The sequence below is a fragment of the Pungitius pungitius genome, chromosome 3 (genome assembly GCF_949316345.1).
Source record: "Pungitius pungitius chromosome 3, fPunPun2.1, whole genome shotgun sequence".
Taxonomy (NCBI): Eukaryota; Metazoa; Chordata; class Actinopteri; order Perciformes; family Gasterosteidae; genus Pungitius; species Pungitius pungitius.
In genome coordinates, this window is record NC_084902.1 from 2,145,446 (window position 1) to 2,166,680 (window position 21,235).

The 21,235-nt window shown below is 48.4% G+C and overlaps 4 protein-coding genes across 4 annotated transcripts; 2 read left to right on the forward strand and 2 right to left on the reverse strand.

Annotated features, from left to right (window-relative positions):
• Nucleotides 1-11: 11 nt before the first annotated feature.
• On the forward strand, nt 12-8,507 carry wdfy1 (WD repeat and FYVE domain containing 1). Its single transcript, XM_037466146.2, has 12 exons — nt 12-386; nt 2,068-2,135; nt 2,232-2,305; nt 2,396-2,450; nt 3,136-3,286; nt 3,368-3,480; nt 4,395-4,521; nt 4,662-4,767; nt 5,340-5,441; nt 5,542-5,672; nt 5,804-5,912; nt 6,157-8,507. The coding sequence occupies exons 1-12, from the start codon at nt 250-252 to the stop codon at nt 6,214-6,216; spliced, it is 1,233 nt and encodes a 410-aa protein (XP_037322043.1). The 5' UTR covers nt 12-249; the 3' UTR covers nt 6,217-8,507.
• A 74-nt stretch (nt 8,508-8,581) lies between these two features.
• dhrs12la (dehydrogenase/reductase 12-like a) lies at nt 8,582-12,732 on the reverse strand. The gene is made up of 10 exons (XM_037466171.2): nt 12,579-12,732; nt 11,233-11,366; nt 10,958-11,040; nt 10,785-10,880; nt 10,575-10,656; nt 10,441-10,502; nt 10,146-10,250; nt 9,698-9,788; nt 9,475-9,612; nt 8,582-9,163 (listed from the first exon to the last, which is right to left on the reverse strand). The coding sequence occupies exons 1-10, from the start codon at nt 12,632-12,634 to the stop codon at nt 9,048-9,050; spliced, it is 963 nt and encodes a 320-aa protein (XP_037322068.1). The 5' UTR covers nt 12,635-12,732; the 3' UTR covers nt 8,582-9,047.
• A 945-nt stretch (nt 12,733-13,677) lies between these two features.
• ap1s3a (adaptor related protein complex 1 subunit sigma 3a) lies at nt 13,678-17,164 on the forward strand. The gene is made up of 5 exons (XM_037466185.2): nt 13,678-13,759; nt 14,828-15,006; nt 15,564-15,672; nt 16,616-16,753; nt 16,829-17,164. Exons 1-5 carry the CDS (start codon nt 13,757-13,759, stop codon nt 16,862-16,864), a joined length of 465 nt encoding a protein of 154 aa, XP_037322082.1. The 5' UTR covers nt 13,678-13,756; the 3' UTR covers nt 16,865-17,164.
• Nucleotides 17,165-17,300: 136 nt separating this feature from the next.
• On the reverse strand, nt 17,301-20,346 carry scg2a (secretogranin II a). The gene is made up of 2 exons (XM_037466122.2): nt 20,168-20,346; nt 17,301-19,187 (listed from the first exon to the last, which is right to left on the reverse strand). Exon 2 carries the CDS (start codon nt 19,177-19,179, stop codon nt 17,455-17,457), a length of 1,725 nt encoding a protein of 574 aa, XP_037322019.2. The 5' UTR covers nt 19,180-19,187; nt 20,168-20,346; the 3' UTR covers nt 17,301-17,454.
• Nucleotides 20,347-21,235: the final 889 nt, after the last annotated feature.

Here is a 21,235-nt window from a genome sequence, read left to right on the forward strand (position 1 = left end):
TTCGGGTCCCCGGTCGTCTGCGCAAAGCATTGTGGGTCTGAATAGCCACCTAAGACCACCGCCGTCCTTCGTATGGTGGCGATTTTCGATCGACGCGGGGCGCAGCGAGAATCGTCGCCCACGGCCTCGTTTCTTACGGTCATTACGGTGATCCCGGCAGCGGCTGCGGGGTGTCAGCTGATCCTCGGTTTCACTGCGAGGGAGCGAGGAGCTGCAGAACAACACCGCCCGGAACCCTGAGACAACACCATGGCGGCCGAGATCCACTCGAGGCCGCAGACCGCCAGACCGGTTCTTCTCAACAAGATCGAGGGACACTCGGACGCGGTCAACGCAGCCGTTTTAATACCGAAAGAAGATGGAGTGATCACGGTCAGCGAGGACAGGTGACTTTCCTTCTTCGCTTTTTTTTTTCGGTAGCCACCGTGCTAACGGTAGCTTTGGGATGACGGGAGCGGGCTCGGTCTATTTGCTGGCCATGGCACACTTAATTCATGGTCCTCTAGCCGAGGATTGATAAACCCAAAAGATAATCAACAGCTGTGATTCCTCACTTTCGGAATTCAACATTCGAGTCATCGCATGTGGAACCGGGATTATTGTAAGAGGGTGTGGGGATTAAAACAGGAGCCGTCAAGTCCTTTCCCCCAAAATAACGCCGTCAAACAACCAAGCGTCTTAATAAACGGGAATATCAGTTATTTATTTATGTAAAGGATGTAGCTTCACGTCTCCATATGACTGTACGTGGTGGTATTTTAATGCGTTCGGCTATGTTTCATTTAATGCTAACTAGCTAACTTAGCTAGCTACTGCCAATAGTAAACACTACTTTCTCAAGCTGACGACTGCTGCCTTCAAGTGCTGCTCGTAATCTGGAGATGTTTGGTTCGTCACAGGTATTTCTATTGAAATGCTGATTATGTTTTTATAATTTGTTTTTGTTTCGTGTTATTATCAGGTTTATTTAGATAGGGACAGATACAAATAACATAGATACAACTTTAACAGCCATCTGATGTGAGTATCATAGAATTTTTAGCTAAAGCTAATTTACGACACTTGTCCCTGTTCTTATGTCCCTTATTTTGTATCGTATTTACTTTTTTATTTATCGTTTAAAGTGCTTTTGAGTGCTGCACAAACGGTATTTTATTATTAAATTACTAAACTCTTTGGTTTAATGAAAATATCAATCAGGGCTAAGTTTTGTTATTTAAGTCACTGCATTTCCAAGTTGCTTCCTAAAGCCTAACATCTAAACTACGTATGCTTTAATACGCCCTTAAACGTTACATTCTGGCAACTGGATGGGTGCAATGTACATCAAAGTGTAACTCGGTGAACATGAGTCCACCAGAGAAACCGGAAGTGATACCGGGCCCGACATGCGTGCTTACAAGTGTGAGGAAGAAGCCAACCTCATTCAAAGATAAAGGAACCACTGAAGAATTGCGATGCAGTTTCCATCACACTTTGGACCCACTTGATAACAAAAAGGGAAGCAGTGTAACAATCATGTCCATAACAGATACTGCTTTTGACATATTACATTACATTACATGTCATTTAGCTGACGCTTTTATCGCCTTTTATTAGCCTTTTGCCTGGGGAGCATTTAAGGGTTAGGTATCTTGCTTAGGGACACTTCGACACGGCACATGGGGCAGCCGGGGTTCGAACCACCACCCTTGCAGCTCCCAGTGCATCGCACTACTCCATGCGCCACCATTGACATATTGACCTTTGTTGTGGCTTTGCGGACATTTTACTGGAATAGATGTAAAACCTTTAGAAAAAGATTGATAGGAGCAAATTTGAGGTGCAAACCCATTGTTGTCCATAAACACCACATGGCACTAGGTGAGGCCTTTGGGAAGCAGCAGAAGTCGGAAAGGGTATTTACACAATCCTAATAGTTCATGTTAGGGTTAAACAACTACATTTTTATTCATCTTACTCATAGATCATCCAAAATGCACTTGTATAACCGTAGCATGGAAAGACAGACCAGGAGACATTTTAAATGACTCTAAAAGTGACTGTCCTCTTTTTTCCCCCCCTCAGAACCATCCGGGTTTGGTTGAAAAGAGACAGCGGCCAGTACTGGCCGAGCATCTACCACACCGTCTCCTGTAAGTATGCATGTGTACAGCCCCGTGGCTTGTTCTGGAGCCCCTACTGAGGGACTCGTCGCTGCTCACGGCCCCTGCCCCTCTTCCCCCTCTCAGCTCCGTGCTCCTGCGTGTCGTACCACCACGACAGCAGACGCATCTTCATCGGTCAGGACAACGGCGCCGTGGTGGTGAGTGACGCTGCGAGGCTGCTTTTGGCGAGCTGCCGCGTCAGCGTAGTTGTTTGAGCTGAAGCCTGTTTGTGTTTGTTCGCCCTGTAGGAGTTTCTCATCTCTGAGGATTTCAACAAGATGAGCCACGTCAAGACGTATCCAGGTGAGAAGACACACACACACACACAACTATGTCCCTGTGTCATGTTGTTTGTGACGACTGATGGTTTGAAAACTAATGATAGAGAAAAAGTCTTGATTGTGCGCCGTTAATCATTTATAAACTCTTGTTCTGGCTTCTGTAATGAGATTATTTCATCGTTTTAAAGATATCATCTTTGGCTTTGATGCAACAAAACAAGTCTTAGAAGAATTAAATCAAGGACAGAATCTGCAGATCAGTCGACTGAAATATAGTTTTCTCTCCTTTCGTCTCATGTCGTATTAGTCCTCTGATCATGTGACTCTATCAGAACCAAACACAGCTGTGGCTTCGGAGGGAAAAAAGTCCACACTGGAATCCTCCTACTGGTTCAGAACCAGCAGCCAACAACAGTCCCAAGCAGATGGAACGTGTATTTACTCCAGAGAGGGGGCGGGGCCTCGTATCGCCATCAGCATTTTGGCTGTCAGTTAATCTCACAGGCGCTGCAGGCGGGGCGGGGGGGGTGTTGCCTTTCTAGCGATTCCATTGGCTAATGCTTAAAAAGCAGCTGAGACAAGCTCAGGCTGCTGATACGTCGTTATCAGAATCCGCATCTGTATGTGTATGAATATACATATGTGTATGAATATACACATACAGCACACAGAGAACGAGCACTGCAAGATGTCTGTGAAACTTGTAGCCCACCAGAACCGCGTGTCGGACCTGGTGTTCTCCCTGGAGAGCGAGTGGGTGGTGAGCACCGGCCACGACAAGAGTGTGAGCTGGATGTGCACGCAGAGCGGAAGCATGCTGGGGAGACACGTCTTCACCGCCTGGGCCTCCTGCCTGCAGTATCCTTCTGTGTGTGTGTGTGTGTGCGTGTGTGTGTGTGTGTGCGCGTGTGTTTTTGCCGCCCTGACCTCGCCGCTCAGATACGATCACGAGACGCAGCACGCCTTCGTGGGCGACTACTCGGGGCAGATCACGCTGCTGAAGCTGGAGAAGCAGACGTACTCCACCATCACCACGCTGAAGGGCCATGAAGGTAACGGCTCAGTCACGTGACCGGCGGTGCAGACGTGGCCTCGTTAGAGTTGGTTGCTTCCCTGTTGGCCGGATGTGGGACCGCTTCACCTCAAGATATCCCCTCATGTGGTTTTAGAAGATGATGATGATGATGATGGAAACAGTTATTTCTCAGTCAGCAGGAAAATAAAAAAAATAAAAACCCTCATCTGCGAGTTTGGGATGAGATGTGGCCAAGCGTTAATGCTCACTAAGCCCGTTTAGACGATACGACTCTGATGTCCACGTCCCAAAAGGCATCTTTCTTTTCAATCCCGCTGCTTAGAGGTGACGTGTCCCTTGCCTTTTATAATGGAATACAAATCATTACACTGTGACATTTCCTCTCTTTTGATCTGCAGATGTGACCTCCATGATAATGCATATTAATTCTTTCTAGCTGTGCACACGCAGGAGTTCCACCCTAATATTTAAATGGAAAGTTCAAATTTAAACCGACAGAATGGAAAGGTCAGACCCCCCCCATTCGTCCCACATTATAGCAGCTACCGACCCTCTTGTTGTTGGATAAAGCCTCCTACAGTAAAGGTTTCCCAAATTCACATCTGGGTTTTCATCTTGAGTCGTAACAGTCAAACTCATCAGCTTAGGGAACACGTTTGGTTCACGACAGCTGATGGAAAATAGAGCTATGACTGATCGCTTCGGTCAGGTCACATGATTCCACTGTAGTGTGCTTCTCCTCGTGTCTGAGCCCCCCCCCCACCAACCCCCAAGCCCCAAGCTGCTATTCATCCCACCAGTGGTGAAACGTGATCTTTGCACATCCTGCAGCTCTTTTCGCCGCCACCAGGTGGAGCCAGCGAGGAGTTTGCTCACACACCCCCCCCCCTTCCCCCTCCCCATGTAACAGGTGGGCTCCTCTCTGTGCAGGTAGCATAGCGACCCTGTGGTGGGACCCCGTCCAGAGGCTGCTGTTCTCGGGGGCGGCCGACCACAGCGTCATCATGTGGGACATCGGGGGCCGCAAGGGCCGAACGCTGCTGCTGCAGGGACACCAGTGAGCCCCCCCCCCCTTTGGTCCTTGACGTGTTGAGATCGATTTTATTGACTTCCATTTGTAACAGTGTGAAGCAAAGTCGTTATTTATACTTGTGTGTCCGCGTATTAATTATTATTATTATTTCTACTTTCCCTCAGCGAGCGCGTGCAGGCCGTCCGGTACCTCCAGCTGACCCGACAGCTGGTGTCGTGCTCGGCTGACGGCGGCATGGCGGTGTGGAACATGGACACGCAGAGAGAAGAGGTCAGTTACCACGGTGACGAGGAACGAGTGGTTTTCTTCTCCTTTTGTCTGCTTTCTGACAAAAGAGGCAGGAAACGTTGTTTATGTTGTTGTAATTCTCATTCTGGCCACAAGAGGCCGAAGTGCAACGCTAACTTTAAATAAGAATACATCCAATTAATCTAAAGGTATTTTTATTCAATGGGGATTCTGCCATGGAGAAATCCTAAAAAAGGCCCTTTTGAAAAACTTTTTATCACAGATGAGATTAAAATTTTTTTTAAAAAAAATAATTAATTCTTTTGTACTTTTCCTAATTCTTAAACACGGAGACTAAACAATTTAGAATAAAGTCCGAAAATGGATCAGCAGATATTAATGATGATGCAGCTGGTAGGTAAACAGCTGATTTAGAGGTTTATATTGTTTTCTTCTCCAATTTGGCTACTTCCTAGTTTTAGTTTCTTTCTTTTAATTTCAATTTGAATGCACTAGTATTACGGGAAGCTTCTCTATACTGATACACATTTTTGATTAACATGTTTATTCCGAGTCCCTTTGGTTGAATCCATTGGTTTGATGCGTGTCTGCAGGCGCCGCTGTGGTTGGACAGCGACTCCTGTCAGAAGTGCGAGCAGCCGTTCTTCTGGAACATCAAGCAGATGTGGGACACTAAGACCATGGGGCTCCGACAGGTAGAGTCAGACCTGCGTCCCTTATCACCCCCCCACCCCCTCCCCACGCCGTATGTAGGTTTTCTATTCATGTATAAATGTGGGTTTCCTTCTTGTGCAGCACCACTGCAGGAAGTGCGGCAAGGCCGTGTGTGGGAAATGTAGTTCTAAGCGCACGGCGTTCCCCGTCATGGGCTTCGAGTTCCCGGTGCGGGTGTGTGACGCCTGCTTCGATAGCGTCAAGGAGGAAGAGTGAGTGACTCCTCTTCACGCCGCAGCACCCGCTCGCGTTATTGTTCCTGTTTTCATTGGCCTTTCTGATTTGTGTGTGTGTGTTTGTATTTGTGTGCGTGTGTGTGTGTGTGTGTGTGTGTGTCGTGCAGTCGGACACCGTTGGCCACGTTCCACGAGGGGAAGCACAACATCGCTCACATGGACATGGACCCGTCCAGAGGCCTGATGGTCACCTGTGGAAGCGACCGCATCGTCAAGGTTGTTCCTTTTGTTCCGGATAATGTGAACGTTCATGAATACAAAGTAACCGCGTATGAACACCAGTGTACAAATGGAATGGCAGCATCATAAATGTATGCAGAGTAATACTGCCACCAAAAGAAAAGAAAATAACATGCAGAATGTATTATTGCACCTCATGTATATGTTGTGTGTCCTCTCTTGGATAACACACACAGCCCCCCCCCCCCCTTTATTCATTGTTGTCTGTTTGTCTCCACAGATCTGGGATGTGACGCAGGTGGTTGGCTGTAGCTTAGCAACAGGCTTCTCCTCGCGCTGATGTGCCCGGGCCCCCACCTTCTCCTCCGTGCTCCGCCCACTCTCCCGATGTCATGGAAACCCCTCTGTACAGTATCTCCACCCCCAACCCCCCCCCCCCCTTCTAAACACTCCTGGGATCTTCAGCGCCAGTCCGGCCGGCTTGTGTGAGTGAGTGTGTGTGTGTGTGTGCAGACAGGTGCATGCACCGTAATGATTTCCCTTATGGGAGGAATGGTATCGATTATTGGCGTTTACATTAAGAATTCCGATGCTCCTTCCTTTTATTTTATTACCCTGCAAAGTTGCCGAGCTGTCACTACGGACACGCCGTAACTGGGCCACTCGTCGTCTGTCACCGTGCTGCCAGGCGATCGGCTTCGTCCCGTTCACCAGGCGACCTTAAATCACTCGGTTTTACGCCAGTAGGTCGTCTCTTGTCCCCGTCCTCCTCGCGTAACCACGTTAGAGGCTCCACAGAGCGGGAATCTCTCTATGCGCTGCCGCTGTAGACGTGCGAGGGACTGGTCCCACCTTGCCGTGACATCACTGACCCCGATTTGAATATGTGGCGAGGTGAACTTCCACCGGGCCTCGCTAGCAACACGCAGACATCCTCCGGGCCTCGCTAGGAACACGCAGACATCCGCCGGGCCTCGCTAGCAACACGCAGACATCCGCCGGGCCTCTCTCTCTGAAATTGAGGTTGGAAAAATAAGAGAAATGCACTTAAAGGGGCCTCCAAGCCACAGGTGGCGCTTTGTTCTCATTCGTTCATCAGCGCTGGCGACCTTACACGACCTTTAGCCCTAGGTGTCGCCCCTCTCTCTCTCTCTCTCACACACACACACACGTGTATCCGGGATGGCTCTCACGGTTGCACTGATTTGCACACCTCGTAGTCTTTTTGCTTTTGGATGAAGCTGTTTCTGTAGGCCGGGTGTTGGTTAAAAGGATCCGATGTGGCGTCCTTGTAAATAACAGCTGGCGCCTCCTGATGCTCGACTCGACGCTTGCCTTATGGGAGGAGTGTGTGTGGGGGGGGGAAATGAGCGTCATGTAGTCCCTGATTTGAAATGTAGTCACATTCCAGGTTTTTGATCATGTAGTGTATATTTGTATTTGTAGTAAAGTATTTATCTATAATCGTTGTAAATGGTTGTTCACTTTTGTAACTCCACGACGTTCTCGCGTCACACTGTAATATTTGGGGTTTGACTGAAGGCCGGATGCCGTTTCAATCTGTCAGTAGACTATTTGCATGAATGTTTATCATTTAAAAAATGTTTTCTTTGTTTCTGTTTTTTTCGTTTTGTTGGTGAAGGGGAACACGTCTTTATTCTGGAAGCTTCAGGGATTTTAAGGCAGATAATTGGATATTATTAATATAAGAATTAAGCCCTAAGTGAATTATTGTTGGGTCCGTCAATAAATGTAGCACATTTCCTGTTATTACAATTAGTTATTTCATCCACTTCTATGGAAATATTAATTTGCTTCATACTCAGTACATTAAAGGATTAAATAAAATAGTAAAGCTCTTAAAAACAATGGATGTATTTTGTATTCTGAATTCAGTCTAAAACTTCCCCTGCTAAGCGCACACTATGCTATGCTAAGCTAGCTGCTAACTGAGGCGGCTTGAAGCTAAGTTAATCACGGTTAAGTTTGCAAGTTGGAAAAACAAAACGAGAAGCTAAAAGAAGCGATGCATTTTATGCACTTCCTGCTGTGGCCACCAGGTGGCAGCATAACGTGCTGCTAAACGACTTTTTCTCCCTAAAATATGCTAACTAGCTACCCGCTAAGTGGACTTTTGTGTAAAATATATATATATATATTTAATTGTTGCTTGATGAAAGCCTCAAGTTTGAAATCTCGTTTGATTCTCCGTTAATATAATGAAATATTGATTAGTCCATTCAAATGATTAATAACGGATGAATCCTCTGGGATCTAAACTGAGCAACGCTCCAAACAATCATCACGTCCACCAGGGCCAATGTTGTAAATGGAGCTTTCCAAACACTACGATGGACCAAGACTCTAAAGACTCTTTTTTTTTTTTTTTCTTTTTTTTCTTGTGAAACGTCTGTAACCGTAATCACAAACTCTGTAAATGATTTTTATTTTTTACTTTGGTTTGACATCTGATTCTTTTCAAAGACACTTTAACGCAGTTTGTTTAATGTTTGTCTCAAAAACAAATCACTATTTTTAAATCCTTGATAACACTGACTCAAGTCTCTCTGAGCCCTCATCCGGACGCCGAGAGAAAAGAATTGATGCTTAATAAAGATATTCTGATATGTTCATGCGCCTGTTTATTCCTGCACAGCTTTTTTTTTATTTGGAATGAAAACGTCATTTGTAGCAACAAGGACACAAAATGTGTAAGTTTCTTTATTCAAGCAGACATTTACAACATCAGCTCAGACAGTTTTTCAGTTGTTGCTTTAAGTTTTATCTCTTTGTTTTATTCTTTTAAAGGCACACGGCGAACAGAGAGCTCTGAGAAACACACAGTAAATAGAATTATGAAGGATGCAGTGCGTGGGAGGGACTTTGGTCTCATCAGATTCCCATCTGATTGACAGCTCTCTTAAAGTCACAGTGCATTTTAGACAAAGGTTTGAAAGCTCATTTAAGGGGGAATAAAAACACTCTTAAATCCTCAGGAAACGTGTTATAAAAATAGTTATAAAGCGTTTATAGACGTTGCCCCCGTCCTCCGCTGCGTGTCACGCGGATGGGGGCGCGACGCGGGCGGCGTGTTAAGTCCCCGGGGGGTGGGGGGGCGGGGCGGGGCCAAGCCCGGCCTGGAGTCGGCGTTGGACCGGAGGTGTTGCCGCTTCAGTGCGGCTGGAAGGTCTTGGCCAGGTCCTCCAGCAGGGACATGAACTTCTGCTCCTCCAGCGGGGAGCTGCGGGTCCAGGCCAGCGGCAGGTGGGGGGACACCACCCTCCGGTCTGCACACACAACAAAGCAGAAGCAAAAAGGACCCAAGTGATGCCGCAGACCGACTCCCGGCGTGTGTTTGTGTCTCTACTGGGATTGTAATGTTAAATTATGACCTTCCACTGGGATCATTGTGTGTGTGTGTGTGTGTGTGTGTGGCCCGTTTCCACTGCAGCTGCAGTGGAAACGGGCCACACACACACACACACGCACGCACACGCACACACAGCGTGATTCTTTTTCCATGTTGGAGCATGTATGACATGTTTCTTTGGTCTCTAAGGATGAGGACGAGGACGAAGGTGACTCCGTCTTGCCGTACCTTGGTAGAACAGGCCGCTGGGGTTGGTGGGCGGGGCCTCGGCGATAGACAGCCAGACCGCGGTGTCGGCGCCCTGCTCGGGGGCCCGCAGGCTGTCCTTCATGGAGCGGTGGAAGTCCGGCATGGCGTTGGCCACCGCTGGGACGGGGAAAAACAAGGTCAATACCGAGCGCACCCCCCCCCCCCAGTGTGTTTACCGTAGGGGGGGGCGGGGGGGGCGTACCTGGAGTGTCGACCCAGCCGGGGTGCATGACGGAGAAGTGGATGTTAGTGTGAGTCTTGGCCAGCTGCTCCGTCATCACCACCTGCTGCCTCTGGAACACACACACACACACACACACACACACACACAACGTGTCTTTAGATTCAGTTCCGTGAGGACGTCTCCGAGCAGGTGAGGCTCACCTGTCTCTTTCACTGTGCCGCCCTTTTCAGAGTAACAGAGGAACTCAGACGTGAATGATGATTGGATTTAGCTGACTTGCTCTTTTGGAGGCGGATGTCATACAAGACAAGTATAAAAGATTCTTAATTAAACATATTGAACATATTCATACTGAATGGATCTGATCCATTAAATAAATAACGTAATAAAGGCAGCCGCAAACGTCGACCCTTTGATATTTGGTTGATGCAGGAGGTCGTCTGCTCTAAACCCTTTGCAGTCTTACTTTGTGCTGGGCGTAGACCATGGTGGCGTCGTAGCGGCCCCTCTCTGACTGCAGGTTTCCCGTCCTGAGCTTTTGCACCAACATCCCTCCCGAAGACACCGTGATCTGAGGGAGGGGGGTGAAGGGGGGGGGGGGGGCAGAGGGAGCAGGCTTGATACAGGTATGATGTAAAACATATTTTACACACAGTCATGGTCTCCATCTCTCGTTTGAAGGTGTCCTTTTACTGCAGTACTACATGTAACAGGGTACCACCCCCCCCCCCCCCCCCCCCCCCCCACCTCTTTGGACTCACCACTCGGGGATCGGCGCTCTTCTCCATCAAGGGAATGAGACCCTTGGTGAGAATGTAAACCCCTGTTGGACGAGAAGAAAAATAAAAACCTTTTTTCCTGGCGCCTGACCTCTGACCCCTGACCTTCGACTCACCGAGGACGTTGGAGGCGAAGCTTTTCTCGAGCCCCTCGGCGTTCACGTCCCTCTCACTCATGATGGCGCCGGCGTTGTTGATCTGCGTGGATCGGTGACACAGAGGCAGAGGGGAGGGGTCAGGGGGAGGGTCGGGGGGGGGGGGGGGGTCAACACCGACGCAGCGAGAAGCGATTGACGAGCAGCGAGCTTCTCTCTCTCGTCGCTCACCAGCACGTTGAGGGCCTTGTACTTCCTCTTGAAGGCCTCGGCGAACTCCCCGACCTTCCTGGTCTCCGTCAGGTCCAGGATGTGGACGTACACCTCCTGAATAAAAAAACAAGGTGGTCAAGGGTGTAAAAAGAACATGTAAAAGTCCCATTTGGAAGAGAGTCGCGCTGTACTTTATTTCCGGTCTCCTTGACGATATCGGCCCGCGCCTCCTCGGCCTTGTCCTTGTTCCTGCACACCATGTGGATCGTTCCGCCTGAGGACAGTGAGACGAGGAGAGCAGGCTATTTACACGCCATGTATTACAGCTTTGGGTGTCAGTACCACCCGGTCCGGGCTATTTCATGAAAGGTTTATCACGACAGTCATGGGTTCACGTTAGGTATCGCCCCAATGTCCTGCCACATGCTTTTTAAATGGTTCTCACGACCCAGACTGGCGTCACCACCTTTCTTGGCGATGGCCATGGCGGTCGCCTTCCCGATGCCGCTGTTGGCCCCCGTTATCATGAAGGCGCGCCCCGCCACCGCCACCTCCAGGTCCTTCTCCACGAACCTCTTGGAAGCCGTCAGGAAGGCGCTCCTGCAGGGAGACGGACGGGTTACCGCATCGACCATCTTGAACTTGCCCTCGGACCCGCGGGGGAACAAAGAGGGGGGGGGGGGGGGGGCTGAGAGTGTTTTGAGGTCAGCGTTTGAGGTCGGCCTGTTTAGTGCAACGCGTCTATTCACGGCCTTACTGTACGGACACAATGAGGACGAGAGTGTGCCTGGCATCGTCCCCCATGAGAAGGGGGTTCGGGGTGAGACGACCGACGGTGACAACTGGATCGGTGTGTGTGTGTGTGTGTGTGTGTGTGCGACAAGGACTTCAATTGCCTCCATTGTCTTGGATGCCATTGTTGAAGGAGGAGGCTAAATGCCCGCTCTGTTCGATGGTGTCATGCCGAGAGCTATTAGTGTCGGGTCAGAGAGGGTTACCGGGCAGGAAAGATAACACAGAACAAAGGGCGAGGAAGGGGAAACGATCACAAAAGCACCTCTTCAGACGCCGGGGTGAAGCTGCACGCCGAGTCCCCGTGAACTTTTACTTTTACTCATAAATCAGGGATTCAAAGATGAGCTGCAGCTGTCACAATGCAAACCGATCACAGAAACAATAACTGATACATTCCTCTCTGAGAGCAAGGCTTTATATGACCTTTGACCTGGCCTCTAGACACATCAGTTTGATGTTTGATATTAATTTGGTTTATTAAACGTCAGTAAACGTGGAAAAGTGAGCTCGACATGAGGTTAGGAAGAGGAAAAGAGAAACAACAGCAAATCCTCACATTTCAGAAAATGAGATGCTCATTACCTTTTTGTTTTACAACTTACAGACTAATAGTTTCAGCTCTAAACATGTTAACTTTTATCAGAGATTAATGTCAACCCAAAATTCAAGATATCTCTTGAAAAGTTTTGGAGTCCAATTAAGGAAAGGTTTGTTTATTGTATTATATTGAACGGAATGAGTGCCCAAAACCCTTCCCACCTCTTAGGACATATCAACACGGGCAATGTTTAAGATTGCATATAAAGGATAAATATGAACTCTTAAAATGAAACTCTAAGAATACTAGAATTCACCACCATGGGAATGAAACATACAATAATATTACAATAAAACCATCAGGCAAAGAGAATAGTATTATTAGAAGCTTTGTTAAAACTTTGCATAGTGAATACATGAACAGTATGTGCAGCATTAATCAAATAACCTCTGACAAACCTGTGAAATAGGGCATCTTACCTGGTGAACTCGGTCATTCCCTTCAGGAACCAGGCGCAGTTGCGGTACAGAGACATGGTGCGTTTGCTCTGGAAGCCTCTCGCTGTGCGGAGCTCTCTCCTCCGCTTTTTTTTTTTAACTCGCGGGACCACAAACCACGTGTCGCTCCGTTGAACTAACGTCATTGGGGCGGCTTACTGCCGCGTCATTTGACAAGGGGGGGACAAACGTCACCGTACCCGTAGTACCCGTATGTTTCCACGTCTTTTCGCCTACTCAAACTCACTTCAACGGTTACAGTAAGCCTGTCGTATATGTAAGCCGTTTGATAACGGTATTCCTTAATCTGAAACTACACTATGACAGTACCAAGAGGTTTGTCGTAAAATATGACGTGAGAATATCAATAGGCCCAACAGTAAAATAAAACATGAACCAAGTTAACGTACCTGACAAGAAGCGCGCGTTGAAGCTACCAACACACCTAGCTCCGGCTAAAGCTAACTAACGTCAGCTGAGTTAGCTTAACGCAATTCAAGCTAGGTGTGCTATATTCGTTTAATTAACGTAAATAACCGTTATAAATGCCGCTACTCTGAAATTTTGTTAACGTTAGGTAAAGAAAGACCTAACGATATACATTCAATTACTTAAGAGGGAACACAACACATAGACTAACAGTTATGCAAAGCAACAGGTAATAGTGTTAAGTAACAGTTACAGTCCTAGTCTGAAAATGGTAAACGTTGAAGTTAGAAGGTTTTGCAATTTAGTTTATTTTTGTAAACATTATCAATACAATTCAACGGCTAACAGAACAACATTGGAGAGCACAACACTGAAATCTAATAGATAAATACCCTGCAGAAGAAGTAGATTTGTAAATGTAATGAGTGCATTTTCTTACAATAGGATTCCCTTAATTGGATTCCTTCTTTAACGGGCCATTAAATATCAAAGTAATGTGTGTTTTACACTGCTAAATAGACTCTTAAATGTACAGTACTAGTACTAACTGCATGAGTTGGTGCTGTAAATCTCTCTTACCGCACTGCAGGGATTCACCTGTGCTGGCCCAGTAGCCAATCAGAGGCTGGAGCACTGTAAGGGGCGGGGCTCTAGTGGGATAGTTCTCAGGGGGGTTGTATGAGTCTGGAAGATTCTTATTTTGGGTCATTTTTTTTCACTGCCGTGACAAGATGGTGAGTGTATCTTGTTGTATCACACTGCAATAAATCCTGAGGCTGATGGAAGAACTCTACTGAGGGTTGTGAATTCTTTACCTCTTTGCTACGCCATTTCACTCTGACTACTTCCCAGATCAAAGTTCATGTAGTTGTTGCTTCAGTGAATTTAATCTATTGAGGGGCCTGATTTTTTTAGGGGGTAAATATGTCAGATATATCACGTGTCATTGTAAAAGGAGAAAAGCCTTTGCGTGTTGTTTCAGACTAAAATCGCTCTTGATCTCGTTGTAGTGTGCGTTGTAGTTGCACATTGTGGTGTGTTCTGCTCCCGAGAGAATCCGTGCTGCTTGCAGCCGCACCTCAGTGCAAAGAGCTTTCATTGATTGCTGTTGCACAACACCACACGTTGTGTTTGTGCTCAGAGGCGCTACGGATGCGTTTAGTGGTCTTTATTCACATTCCTAGTTGAGCAATCGGAATACTGAATACTGTTTGGTGGGAGGTTCTGCTGTAGCTGCAGTCTGCTTAAACTGTGTGTGTGTGTGTGTGTGTCTCTGTTAGCCTCACTATACATCTTCCTTTGTTGTCCTCTGTTGACAAGCAGCAAACACCATTAAACTCAAAAGATGTTCCCCCCGTTGGGTCATTTCATGCGTGACACACATAGATCGTAAGTAAGAAGTGGAGGCATTGGTTTGTGGACCGGCGGGTTGAAGCCATGAGTTCGGCGATTTCCAGTCGGTGCCATGTTTTTGTGGTTATTTTATGTCTGGCAGCAGCAGCGGAGACCTTTCGATCGCATTAGGCCCCCACTCGTAAAGCACGGCCTTCTTTATGGTCTATTTGACATGGACCGTATTTTACAAAATGAACATCATGCTGTATTGACTTGAAACTAGAGAGTTTACCATGTTTACTGATCGAACACAAGCTGGTCATTGGTGAGAATGCAAGTTTCAAGACACTTCCTCGCTGGCTTAACTTTGCAGAATCGGAGGCAGTCGCTTTGTAACTCAGCAACGGACACAACCTTTTCATGAGTTAGCGTTCTCTGCTCTCGTCCCCACTGTGTCCCGTCTCCAGATGCGCTTCCTGTTGCTGTTCAGCCGGCAGGGGAAGCTTCGGCTGCAGAAGTGGTTCACGCCGCTGACGGACCGGGAGAAGAAGAAGGTCGTGCGGGACATGGTGGCGTTGGTGTTGGCGCGTCCACCTCGCTCCTGCAACTTCCTCCATTGGAGGGACATCAAGGTGGTTTACAAGAGGTGACGACATGAGCGCAGCTGTTTTTAATCATCATTTGTGTTACAATTAGAAGCTGATGCTCGGTGCTTCGTCCTCTTCGGGCCTTGAGCAGGAAGCCCCTTTGACTGCGTTTATGCTTAATAATTAACTTGAGCTGGTCCTCTTTGCTAAGACCTCAGAATGCAGACAAAAAAAAACATCCCTCAAGACCTGGAGAGAGTGGGTGTCTGAGCATACAGAGGGGGACCTATTACTGACAAGACGTCCACACAGCGCTTATCCTCTGCTGGTTGGTCTCCACCTTCAGTCGTTGTAATAACATCTCACAGTATTACACGTTCCACTGCGTTATAAGGACGGCTCTGAAAGAGTAACACCTGTTACTACTACAGTATTTAAGGAGTTAACGGTTCTACTATCGCTACACTTAAAAGCTCCTCAAAGGGCTCCCATACAGGAGACAGATGAACATCAGGTTCATCTGAACATCAGATGAACCTGAATTGTTGAGGCCATGCTGTCAAATGTGCTCATAACGTTTCTCCACATCCGACCTTAAACCTGTATCCACATGCAGGTATGCCAGCTTGTATTTCTGCACGGGTCTGGAGGACCAGGATAATGAGCTGCTGACCCTCGAGGTGCTGCACCGATACGTCGAGCTGTTGGACAAATACTTTGGCAACGTGAGTGGGACTGTCAGCGAGCTTTAAAGCAATTCCTTTTTATAAAAGGTGTCAGACTTTTGTCTTAAACTGTCTGATGCTTTTATGTATTTGATGACTTCTGGACAAGAGACTTTTTTTTTTTTACAGAGGATCATTTTTTCACAATTAAAATGAAGAATATTTACAATTTACCAGATTTAATTCAGTATGCTGCTCTAGTCTGACTCCCCCTGGTGGCCCATAGGAGCCTCTGCACTGCAACGAGACAACAGCCACTCCCACCTTATTTACACAAACTCAACCATGGGCCTCATTCACCAATATCAATATAATGTAAGTTGTTTCTTACATTTGTTCTTCAGAAAGTTCCTAAGAAAATTCTACGTGTGATTTATTATGTGTTCCTAAACAGCGGAATTGTTGGTGCGCTCATAGAATGATGAATCCCAATATGTCGTGAATTGAAAGCTTGTTCCCTGTTGCTCCTATTTAGCACAGGTTAACGCCCCGTTCATTTCCATAAGAGGTGGCAGGGCCGTGTGCACACTCAGAAATGTCCAAAAGACACGCGGGAGACGATGGAGGACTCGACTCCAAAAGAAAGAAAAACATCAGTAATTCTGAAGTGGAGATATAAGCTCAAAACGCAACGTCACATTTAGTAGCATCAGCAGTGGCTACAAAGCGGTAAATGAATAGAATGCAATTAAAACATTGGTGAATGCAAGAATCTTCGTGAAAACTGAATAAGTGAGGATTAAGCACAAATTTGTTCATAACATTTGGTGAACGAGGCCCATTGAAACTTGTCAAAAGAGTGTTTGGTTCCTTTTGTTCCTTTTTGGGCTTTCCTACGTTCTAACTGAGATGCAGTGAGGACCTGGTGATCCGTTGTAGTCTTCTTCTCTAATGGCTCACATGACCTTTCAGGGAAGTTTAATGCAATGTTGTTTTGTTGCAGGTGTGTGAGTTGGACATCATCTTCAACTTTGAGAAGGCTTACTACGTCCTGGACGAGTTCCTGATGGGGGGAGAAGTTCTGGAAACATCCAAAGTGGCCGTGAGCGTGTCCATGGAGGACGCCGACACACTCCAAGAGGTATTTGAACGATTTGTCGGTCGTGTTTGTGTCTTGTCGTCGCTCATGCGAGGCGTCTCTCTGCTCCGATCTCAGACGATGGAAGAATACATGAACAGACCCGCCTACTGAGCCCCGAGAGGACCAGCGCCCCTCGAGACTCCAAGCCAAAGGTTTCGTGGCTTTTACTGACTCTCTTATGGATTCGTGTGGAGAAAAAAAACTCTGTTTCCACTTAGTTGTTTATAATTTTTGGGGATCTTTAAGGTCATATTCACCCATCTCGGGGTCAGGTTGTAGTGTCTGGTAGTTGTGTGATGATGGTGAGTAAATGAAGAAACACCACACAGTAGGGAAAAATAAAGTCAATGCTTTATTAACCTCAGGTATGTCACATATGACCACATTTACAAAACAAATATAAAATAAAAAGTGAATCTATGGGATCCAACACTGATTTGGTTGTGTGTGTGTGTGTGTGTGTGTGCGCATTGAAAGGCTGGTGAGTCACATGTACTGGTTGCTCTTTGTTGTTTAGCAACAAACTCAGCTCAACTGAATCTAAACACTATTTCAATATTTATGAGTAATAAATAGGAACATTTTGTAAACCTACAGAATAACTGTTTTATTCTTCAAAATACTTTATTTTCACCGTCTCCCTCCACCAAAAACATTATGTATACTATATATATATAAATGTGTGTATCTCTCTGTATTCCCTAGTTTTTGGCATCGCTTTCTTCATCTTCCGGGTTGAGGGAGTTCAGCAGATTCATCACCGCCTCGTTATCAAAGCCCCGCATCTGAGTCTCGCCCCCCCTCCCCTCCCCTTCCTCCTCCCCCTCCCCCTCCCCCTCCGACCATCTCTTTTCATTTGGGCTTCTGTCGGAGTCCATTTGATCGAAATAGGCCTGCATGGCGCGCTCGAAGGAGCCCGCCGCGCTCTGCCCGGCCTCGTCCCGCTTCTGGCCCCCCCCGCGCTCCCGGTGCGCCGGCTTCGGGTCCCGCGCCAGCATCTGAGCCGTCAGGTACGCCGCCAGCTCGTCCTCGTCCGCCGCGTCGTCGTAGTCGCCGGGAGGGGGGCGCCGCTGCGCGGGGGCGGGCGCCCTGTGGCGCCCCGCGGGGAGCCGTGACTGCTTCAGCTTCCTGACGGGAGCGCGGTCCTCCGCGCCCCCGATGCCCAGGATGTGGAGTATCTGCTGCGTCCTCCGCTCCTCGGGGGTCTTCTGTCTCTCGGGGAAGCGTCTGCTGTAGAGCTTCGCCTGTGGGATCTTAAGCATCTTCCTGGGAGACGTCTGCGAGAAGCCGCCGCTCTTCTGTGGCGCCTCCGCGGTTCTGAGCAGGTCCACCAGGTCCCCGGGCGGGATCTGGTACTTCTGGGAGATCTGAATGAGCTGGTAGACGGCCCGCGGGTCCACGCTGCCGCCGTGCTGAGCCACTCTCCTCTCGGCCCTCTTCTCCTCTTCCTCTACCTGTCGCTTGTGCTCCTCCTCCTCGCTCTTCTCCAGCACCCTGAGGAGGTAGTAGTCTACGAGGTTGGCGACGTCATCCGGGCCGCTGGATCTCTTGACCGGGAAGCTTTCAGCGGCGTCCTCGTCGTCGACGTAATCGAGCCCTTGGTTGTCCTCGTGTTTGTTGTCGCGCTCCTCCTCCTCCTCCTCCTCCTCCTCATCCCCCTCCCCCTCCCCCTCGTCCTCTTCCTGTTCTTGTAGCGGACCCCAGTCTGCGAGGTCCCCGTCCTCGTATCCCACGTCCCTCGCGTCGAACATGTCGTCCTCGTCCTGGCGCCGCTGCATGGTCTTCACGCGGGTCATCTTGTCCAGTTCGTCAAACACGGACTGCAGGGTCGCCAGGTTCTGCGGCGTGTACTTCTCCTCCACGTTCTCGTTCATGCGCTTAAAGGGGCCCCTCTCGCCCTCCTCCTCGTCCCCCTCGCCCTCCTCCTCCTCGTCCTCAAACATCAGCGGCAGCTTCTTGTGGGGCAGGACGCCGTGCGGCTTCTGCTGCGGCTGGGAGGCCTTCTCCGTCTGCTGGAGGGTGCTGAGCACGGCCTGGAGCAGCTCCTCACTCTTGTCCTCCCTCTCCTCCTCCTCATTCTCCCTCTCCTCCTCCTCCTCCTCCTCCTCGCCCTCTTCTTTGCTCTGCACACGGTCGGAGGCCAGCCTCAGCATGGCGCGCAGCTTGTCTGCGTCATCCCCGTACCCCGTGGCGAGGAGGGGGTCGGCGCCGGCCCTTTGGCCGACGTACTCCAGCGCTTTGAGCATGTCGGCGTTGGGAGCCTGGGGGGCGTCGCCCCTCTGGGAGCCCGACTCGCTTCCTCGCAGTCTGTGGTCTCTGAGGGAAGCCCCGTGGGCGACGGGGGGGCCGAGCGAGAGGAGGATCAAGAGGAAGTTGGCAAAACAGAGGAGGAGAGGGCTGGCGGAGGTCTCTGTGAGTGACGGCATGGTGGCGCCTGCAGAGGAGGGGGACGGAAGAGACTCAAGTCAGCGCTGACCTTTAAACACGTTTACAGCTAACGGCTTCGCAGTGGTTGGCGCTTTGTTATTTCTGAAACGCCTCCTTCTCTTATCGTCACTTTAAATGTGCACCCGATGAAAGCGTCACAGAGACCTTTATTCTGTCCTATTGGATGCATTGCTGGGAATAATAATAAAAAACAAGTTTTTTTCATTTTCTTATTTTACCCAAATAAAGCTTATTGTTTTAGTTTTTTTGTGATTTTGTTAATTGAGTAAATCACAGATGCAGCATAACGAAAGAAAAAAAGATTGCTGAGAAGGAACCAGTGATGAACCTTTATTTAATCACGATACTGATAAATATCGCCCGCCCCCCCCCCCCCCCCCCCCGACTGAATGCTGCTCCTCCGCAGCACTCATTCAGCTCCCGTGCAAATCTCATTAGTCTTTGCTGCTGTCCGTGACTCACGGCCACGTTGTCAAGGCAACCCGGTTACGGCTGTTGTTTTCTTTGCTCCCGATTATCACTGTTTTGCTTTAAATGGCATAGAACGTTGTCTTCTTGGCTTTTGGACGCGTTATGACCCGTTTTTAATGCAAATAATTATTTATTTGATTTCGTTTCTTTCTAAAACAAGATACAAATAAGAAGGACGTAAAAACTACTGCGGTCCTTTTTTTTAAAATGTTTACTTTTCCCTTTCACTTTTCCCCGTAATTTAAATGACAAACTCATACCGATAATGTGTTTTATTTTGTGTCACGCAAAGTATAAACAATAAGTTACAAAACAAAACGAAACCATCAATTTCTGCATCGTCCGTCCGAAGCGCGATGAGAACAAAGAGACCGCGCGGAGCATCAGGTTGGCAAAGAGCGGCAGGAACGAGCTGAAGTAACCGGCAAACCCTTAAAGGACCCCCAGCCCCACGGCCCCACCCGGAGCGGTGGAACGTGCAACAACGAGTCTTACCTGCTGTTTAGTCGGAGGGTCGTGGGTGGTGGGGGGCGGTCGGCCTCTCCGTGCAGCGCGGTGCGAGTTCTGCTTTCAGCACCGCGGACAGCTCCTCGTGCTATTAGAGGAACCACCTGACTCGTGCGTCAGAGAGGGACGGAGGAGGACCCGCGCGCACGCACACACGCGCACGTAGTGGTTTCATTCGAGTCAGCCCAAGGAGAAGTGCTTCTTCCCTCTCTTAGATGAGCTGAAGCTGCTTCGGACCGACCTCAGCTTGTGAAGAAATTAATACATTTACATTTAATAATAATAATAATAATAATACTGCACACAACGGGACGGACTGTAGTGCTCATCCAGAGGTTTGTGGGGAGATGCAGTTAATTACTAACTTCATTAGGGCTAAATAAATGGTGTTTTACTGCTGACTAAAAGCTTAGTATTGAAATAATTTTAATACCCCCCCAGCCCCCCTCTTTGTAGTGACTGTCTCTGCTGCAGCACTCAGAGACGGGCAGGTTGAAGCCCACCGATGACTCACATACGGACTCCGCCAAAGCCCAGAGGCGGGCGGGGTGACAGAGGGACTGCAGAGGTGTGTGTGTGTGTCTGTGTGTGTATCTGTGTGTGTGTGTGTGTGCACGCACCTCTGTCGTCAGCAAGCCTGCACTGTGGTCTCTATTTTTGGCTGCTTGTCAAATCTAGTCTGGTAGGGACCAGTGTGTGTGTGTGTGTGTGTGTGTGTGTGTGTGTGTGTGTGTGCGTGCGTGCGCTCACAGCTTCATTCATAAATCCCTTCGGCGTCTCGGTGGTCTCCGTGTTGGAGACTGTCCTCCACCGACCTGCTTCTTGTGATCAGCTCTGTCACATGAATGCTTCTCGGTTTCATGTTTCTACTCGCAATGAAGTACAAATGAATGTGAATGAAGGAGTCGGTGTGATTATTAGAAATCAATGTTTCTGCTTTTGGAGTTTGACAAACACGGGTCGTCGTTCATGAAATGTTCTTTCTGGAAACCAAAAGCTTTGGATTCTGAGAAATCAATAAGCAATCAAATGGTTTCTTTTGCCCTGTTTTGCTTT